Below are 7,741 nucleotides of genomic sequence, written 5' to 3'. Positions count from 1 at the left end.
GCAGAAGAGCGAATACTTTTGGCAATATAGTGTATATACTGGTATATTTAGAAGTGCAGTTTAGAAGCTGGAATATAGTTTATGTGTAATAATGAGCTGTTTCAGAAAGAAACGGCTTGTGGGAAGAAGCTCCTCTGTAGCCTTGGTATCCTGATCCTCATCTGGCTGACGCCCCGGCCCGAGGGAAGGAGCTGGAACAGGTGATGTCTGGGGTGGGACAAGCCAGTGGAGGTCTTCTCTGCATGCTTCCTGATTCTGGAGGTATGCAGTTCCAGCAAAGTGGACAACTTAAATGCAGTTGTCCTCTCCGCAGACCTGATGATGCGCTGCAGTCTGTGGACGTCATCCTTGGTGGCTGAGCTGCCCCACACGTTGATGGACATGGTTATGATGGCCGTGTAGAACCGCACCTTTAGCTCCTGGTTCAGGTTGAACTTCCTTAGCTGATGCAGGATGTACATCCTCTGCTGGGCTCTCTTGATGATGATGTTGCTGTCCTACTTCAGGTCCCTGGTGATTGTTGTGCCCAGGAACTTGCTGGACTCCACTGCCATCACTGTTCTGTCCAGGATGGTGAGTGCTGGAAGGGTTGGAGGTCTTCTCCTGAAGTCTATTGCCATTTCCACTGTTTTTGGTATATTCAGCACCAGGTTTCTGAGGCTGCCTGATAGGATCTGATCAACCACCAGTCTGCAAGCAGACTCATCACCGTTTTGGATGAGACCAAAGACTGTAGTGTCATCTGCATACTTCAAGATATTGACTAATGGGTGTGTACACTCCATGTGGTTAGTGTACAGTGAGGAGAGCAAAGGTGAGAGAACACATTAAAATAAAACAGAGGCCACTGAGCGGAAGAACAAAGAATGTCCAATGAATGGAATTGTAGGGTAGGTGTTTCTAATAAAGTGGCCAGTGAGTGGAAGTGTATGGTAGGTGTTTCTAATAAAGTGGCCAGTGAGTGGAAGTGTAGGGTAGGTGTTTCTAATAAAGTGGCCAGTGAGTGGAAGTATAGGGTAGATGTTTCTAATAAAGTGGCCAGTGAGTGGAAGTATAGCGTAGGTGTTTCAATAAAATGGCCACTCGGTGGAAGTAGAGGGTGGGTGTTTCTAATAAAGTGGCCAATGAATGGAAGTATAGTGTTGGTGTTTCTAATAAAATGGCCACTCAGTGAAAGTAGAGGGTGGGTGTTTCTAATAAAGTGGCCAATTAATGGAAGTATAGGGTAGGTGGGTATATAAAGCACTCATACACATCCACACAACAACCAGGTTTAGGGGTGTTTTAAAGATAATAATTTAAAAATAGATTTTATTTTTTAGATCACATTGACAGTACACTCTTATCATTTCACAACAAATAACCTGATGAACATGTAATAAAGAGAACATATATATGAGCCATAAAAGTTACTGGGCAAAATGTGTGGTTGCATTGACTTAAATATATTAATATTAAATATATAACAAAGTAAAGTTTGTTATATTTTATATATATCGCTTTTGTTGGAACAAAACCTCCATCTCCATTTTTGTTGTTTTTCAGTTTTTGACGTAAATTAAAAATGCCTTTTGCCATTTAAATTGTGTGTAAATTTCATGAAGAACGGACCAAAAGAAATGAGCCAAAATGACTTCGAAAGACGTCTGGTTCCATTGACTTACATTAAAAGTAAAGTATGTTTTTTTCTTCTCCTGTAAAGTTCCCATTTTGGGGATACAAGGTTTTCTTCTGACAACAGCTATATATTTATATTTATATGTACATGTACAAGTTTAAAAAAAGGTTTTTAAAAAAAAATTACGCATTATGCAAAAAACATATATTTATATAAACCAATAAGCCAAAACATTTTGATGTTGTGATGAAGCAGATACAGGAGATGCAGGATAAGTGCCTGCAATAGACACTCATGCATCAGGACCGGACCTTGGGGTGATGGAAGAAGGTCGCCTGGTCTGCACCATTTACCTGGGGAAGTGAAGGCCTCAGGATGCATTGTGGGAAGAAGACAATCTGGTAGGGGCAATTATTGGATGAATTATTATTATGGAATTATATAGGATTAAATATATAATTGGTTACACATCTGATGTGAAAAAAAAACAGAAAAACACCTGTTCTGCATGCATGTGGCTCAAAAGTGTAGTGCTTTAAATCAGACATACAGGAGGGTCAGTCCTAAAAGAGCTCCAGAAAAGAGAAGGACGTTCTCTGGTCGTCTTTTAATGTCCCTATTTTCTAAAATTGGATCCTCTGTGGAGCAAAAAAAAAGTAAATCAGGGATAAGAAAATCAAAAAAGAGAGAAACATTTTCAACATTTAGAACTTCGGTATAAACTCAAACCCCAATCCTAATTCATTTAACGTGAGCTTTTTAAAACCTCTCCTTCTGTCTTAGAACTACGCAGGCTGTCTTTGCTACTGTGCCTTTAAGACTGATATATGTTATAGCTTCTGTTCTGACTGGCTGTAAAAAAGCACCCTGTGCTGAAATGTGGACCTGACCGCTAAGTTTGGACTGAAATTCTCTGTAAAGTTGCAGAAAATCTAAACTATAAACTTTATAAATAAAACTAAACTTGGATTCTTTGGAAGGCTGCAATGATGCATTTGCTTCCTGAGAGCCATGAACAGTACCATGTTTAATCTTACTTCCACTTCAGGAACAGCACCCTGCATCACTTCCACAGGAATGGATGGTCATACATCAATGTGCTCATGATTGAGGCATCACATCTATGACTTGGGCCAATTTTTCAGCTTATTTTGTGTATAATTTCTGTACGAACTGGAAATTAACATTATGTACAGAACCTTCCGTGTTTACTTAGTACTTCATTTCAGAAAAGTCAGTAAATTGTGTTTTGATAGGAATTGGGCCCCGTAGCCTCTTTATGCACAACACAATGAAACAGATACCTTAAAGAAATTTATTCCAACATCATTATTGACGAAAACTGAAGGAGCCTCAAAACAGGTGGAAATCGCATTGTACGGCTTTTAAGAAAGCGAGTTCTAGTTACACTCAAGAGGAACCCACAGGACTTGGACCCCTTGAACATCTCAAAATCTGGTGTGTCTCTGAAAATCATGATGTTTTGCTAATTCAAAGAAGGCTATTGTTTGGCCTGCTTCACTCAGGAAACAGTGAGCTTCTATCTTTAATATTCTTGTGGCATGCGCCTGCCCCCCAGGCTCCGATGGCAGCTAGAGGCCCAGACACAGAGCGGCGATGAACCGTGGTGAGAGAGCCGAGAGTGGTTGGGGGACGGAGCACAAAGCCTGAGCTCTGCTGAGGGACACAAGTGCTGGCGGGAGGAGGAGGAGGACAACCTGCTCCTTGCCCTCGTGCCTCCCCTGGCCAGCACCGCTGTCCTCGCCTGTGTTCGGCAATGCTCGGTATTCGGCATGCCACAAATCTTAACTAACAAATCATGCAACACTATTCGGCCTCAGGGTGTCACTGTTGCAAACTAATCCACCCAGTTGGTCCTTCAAAGCCTAGCAACTGTAACACCGGTACCTCTGAAAAACTTGCAACATATCTGTAAACCTGACAACTCACCCAGTTTCCCCAAGAGACTGATAGAACTGTTAGTCATTTCTCAAACTGAAGACATAAGGTAATGTAACATGTAAGATCTCAGTTACTGTGTTGAAGAGCTCAGTACGCGAACTAGAAAAGAGCATTTAATGGTTTGGTGTGAAATGCGAGTCAAAATCGTTCACCATTATAGTACTAGGAACCACACGTCCGTATGTCTACACTACAGATATCATCACTTTATCTGCTATCCAGCATGACCAGTGATCTTACGTGTGTTTTGTAAGGTTTCATGTGTCATTGCTGATATTGTTAAAATTCGGCAAAACTGAAAAAAAAATGTTTTCTTTAGATATTATTGTTTCCTGTACACTCTGCATGTACCTCTCCGCCCTGCACACGTTTTGGGGAACGGTCAGTCTGCAGACTTATGCACTCGGTATTTTCACTACAGTAGAAACTGGAATCTAGGGAAGAAACATTCGTGAGTAGAATAAATGAGTTGTCATTAGCCATAGTGCATATATCACGGTTAGCCGTTAGCTTACAACAGACTGTCTAACATGGGCCACCTCACTATCCTACCTCATAAACTAGCAAACGGAGTAGCAAGTAGTTTGTTATTGAGACCAGCACTTTCCATTCACCCTGGGATGCTCTGTGTCAGTGCCTCTCTCTCTCTTTCTTTCTCTGTGTTCCTTTTGTCCCTCTCTCTATTAAACTGCTGCAGTTCCTTTGTAGTTTCTGGTTCAAACTGATATTGACCTACAACATTTTGGAAACTGACCTCCTCAAAGTCCTTCATTTACTCTGCCATCTTCCAAAATAGGTAAGAAAACTGTAAAAATGAACTGTTCCTGGCATGTAGCTACATGCTAGTCACAACAAAAGCATGTTAGCTCATGCATTGATCTCAGTTGAGATGCAGTTTTGAGAGGAAACACTGAACTAATCCTGGAGTAAAAGTTTCTACTAAAATTCCGTTTTAGGCCAAAACTTTATAATAAAACTATCACAAAATAACGTCTCAGGTATCAATACATGCATTCATAACCATTTCGTGTAATAACTTAATGGGATGTAACTTGTAGAGCTATTAAATGAGTGGGATGTCTGGGTCCTAGCACTATAATGGTGAACAGTTTTCTTTGGGAAAAGTGTATTTCATACCGAACCACTCTGAATGATTTTGTTTACATCTAAACCACTAAAGGATTAAGTCTGTAATGTCGGGGAGTGATGATGAGGCGGATGCATATTTATTAAGGACAAATCTATTATCAGGGTCAAGACAGTCCAGGGTCAAAGAGCCAACATGGAGAGATGGAGGGACAGACATGATGAATAGGAATACAGACAAAAACAGAGACTAGGAAAAATAACAGCAGAACAAATACCAAACGATACCATACAACACAATACACTACATAAACCAAACAATACAAAGACCAGCAAACAACTAGGGAAAAACACAAGGCTTAAATACTAGAACAGGATAACTAGACACAGGTGGTTAACAAGAGGGTAAACTAGACACAGGTGAAAACAATCAGGGGCAGGGTCTGGAAACAAGGGGGCAGGACTGTGAAGAAACAAAACAAAGAAGCACATGGACAAGACCAAAAGAAAACAAAAGCACATGGAAGACTGTGAGGGGCCAAACGTGACAGTCATTTTACGAAATCGGCTTCCCTTTACAATAAACATGTTGGTGCCATTGAAGCATCAGGGCCACTATGGCAAGTGGGTTAGCGGCCCACCAATGCTGGAGTAGCAAGCCTACATGGGACTACCAGGTTTGTCACACACTGGCTACATTGTCAACTCCCAGGCTTTCTACAAATGAAGGTTTATTGTTCAGTAACTACAGGGACTTCAAGACAAACTAGCTGAGCTATTCTTAGGTTATAGAAGTGTGCAATACAGCTTTGGGTCTGTTGGCCATTTAAGGGAAACAGTTTTCAACTGGTCCTGCACACCTTTAACAGTCAGAATTAATTCTGTGTTTGCAGGGACAGCGGGAATGAAGCAGCTGTACATCCCTGTGTCAGCCCTCGTGACATTGCTGAGTGCGATGGAGAAGTTTCCTTTTGTCCACTCAGCTGGAAAACTTTCAACTCTGCCTCTGAATGACGCGTCCTGTTTATCAAACGATGCTCTGCTGTCGATGATGTCGTACACAGTGCTGTTGTATCTGAATCTCCAGAACACAGTCAGTTTATATTGCAGTGGCTCATCGCTGTTTGAACACGGTAAGATGACGGTGTCTCCTACACCAGCTTCAATCTCCTGCAGAGACACTGAGAGGGGCACTAAAACACACACATACTAAAAACCTTTTATTTTTGTCATGTGCTGTGTATGGCTTATTGAGATATTTAGAAATTTTGGTATATTGAGGTAAATTAAGTTCTCACCTTTGTCTATCAGCAGCAGGAACACACAGGAGAACCAGCATCTGTCGAAACATCAACAAAGCACACAGAATGACTCACGTTCACTTCATGCTTTCTCAAACATGCTGGGTAGAGACGTTGTCAGGGTGCTGCTCTGCCCGCTGCCCACTGATAAGCTGAGATCTGTCACCTTTTTAAAAGCAAACTCTCTTATTTAGGCCTTCTGTCCCATAATTTTACAGTTATTTTCCTGTGGTTTATTACATTTGTCTATATTTCGTAACTATATGTGGTTTAGTTATTTAACCTGAAATACAATTTTATTTTTGCTCTTATTCTGTTTGTATTAATAATAGCAAATAGGAGTAAATACTATTAAAGTAAGTGAAATGAGGCATATATTATTAGTATTGTTTTGGAGTCCGTGATGGCATGAGAGTCCAAATGAGGTTGTTGATATCATTACTATCATCCCCATCTCTATTCATGAGGGGTTGGGGTGGTGGTCAATCATCAGGAGATCGCAAGTTTGATCCAGGGTGATGCTGCTGCCATCTGTGGCATCTGTGGCTGGGAGTCCAAGAGAGCACCACTGGCCTCACTCACTTTTGGTGGGTAGGATGCATCCCCCCATCACCCAGTGCAATGCTAGCCAGCGTTCGACTGTCCAATGACGTTGCTTTAATGGAAGTTAGTAAAGATGCAGTGGCGCTTCACAGGTCTCGGAGGAAGCTTGTGCCTTCGCCCTCCTAGTGCCAGTGGTAACATGATAGAGGGAAACCTAACTAGTATTGGAAATGAACAATCTGGGGAGAAATTTGAAGAACAAATGCCGAAAAATGATTTGGGGGAGGTCACCCTTAGCCACATACTCTACCATGAAGGTGACCAACCTTCCAGAGTGACTTACAGTTTGATCATTTTACACAGGCAGGTGAAGGTGGTGTTAGGAGTCTTGCCCAAGGACTCTTATTGGTACAGGGTAGGGGGCTTGTACCCCAGTCTACAGCGTAGAAGGCAGAGGTGTTACCCACCACACTATACCAACCACGGTCAGTGTTCATGGCTCCAGACTGAACTGATAAACCTGAACACAAAACACAGTTACATCTAAACATCTCATTTAACATGAGAATATTCTACGTCCTAAAAATAACAAGAAAAATAAGACCTGCAAAAACGCTGCTTGGTCTTCAGTCTGTAAGACGTATCCAAATGAATTGATCTGTTTTAGAGTTATCTAAGTAACTTTGAATTGTACAATAAATAGCATGTGTCACTAGATTTGTATTAGTAATCTCAACAAATAAGGAAACTCCTTCAGGAAGAAATGCAATTTATAGGATCTTAAAGTAAAAGCAAAATCACAGATGGTTGAACCAGACAATTTAAGTACTTTAAACAGCACTTCAGCACTTAAATACGTTACTATTTAATATAAAAGTGTACCTACCGCTGATCTAGCTTTAACAGCAACATAGTGACATCCGTACGGCAGCTCAAGGAGAATAAATGAGCTGAAATTCTTGACCACAGGCTATTAGTAAGAAACTCTTGAACAAACCCTTTTGAGAATGAAAAGTAGTTTGAGGAACTCTCTTTGTGCTTCCCTTTTCCAGAACATTCTAAAACGCTGATGCCATGGAAAAAAAACAAGAACCTAGAAACACCAAACCTCTCTCACTTACTGTTACTTGCTAATGGTCAGAAGCAGGGCTGCAATCACAGTCTGAAATGATGTATCTGTATTCACTTTCAGTTACATTTTAGAAAGGCACTATTCAGATCACAATTACTT

The 7,741-nt window shown here is 41.1% G+C and overlaps 1 protein-coding gene across 1 annotated transcript; it reads right to left on the bottom strand.

The window, feature by feature from the left end:
- Positions 1-1,756: 1,756 nt before the first annotated feature.
- LOC108436622 (CD276 antigen homolog) lies at positions 1,757-7,529 on the bottom strand. Its single transcript, XM_017713229.2, has 5 exons — positions 7,397-7,529; positions 5,965-6,005; positions 5,527-5,859; positions 2,118-2,256; positions 1,757-2,016 (listed from the first exon to the last, which is right to left on the bottom strand). The coding sequence occupies exons 1-4, from the start codon at positions 7,420-7,422 to the stop codon at positions 2,159-2,161; spliced, it is 498 nt and encodes a 165-aa protein (XP_017568718.1). The 5' UTR covers positions 7,423-7,529; the 3' UTR covers positions 1,757-2,016; positions 2,118-2,158.
- Positions 7,530-7,741: the final 212 nt, after the last annotated feature.

Source organism: Pygocentrus nattereri, chromosome 25 (assembly GCF_015220715.1).
Source record: "Pygocentrus nattereri isolate fPygNat1 chromosome 25, fPygNat1.pri, whole genome shotgun sequence".
Taxonomy (NCBI): domain Eukaryota; kingdom Metazoa; phylum Chordata; class Actinopteri; order Characiformes; family Serrasalmidae; genus Pygocentrus; species Pygocentrus nattereri.
Note: the sequence above shows the minus strand (reverse complement) of the source record. Positions and strands in the feature narration are given on the sequence as shown.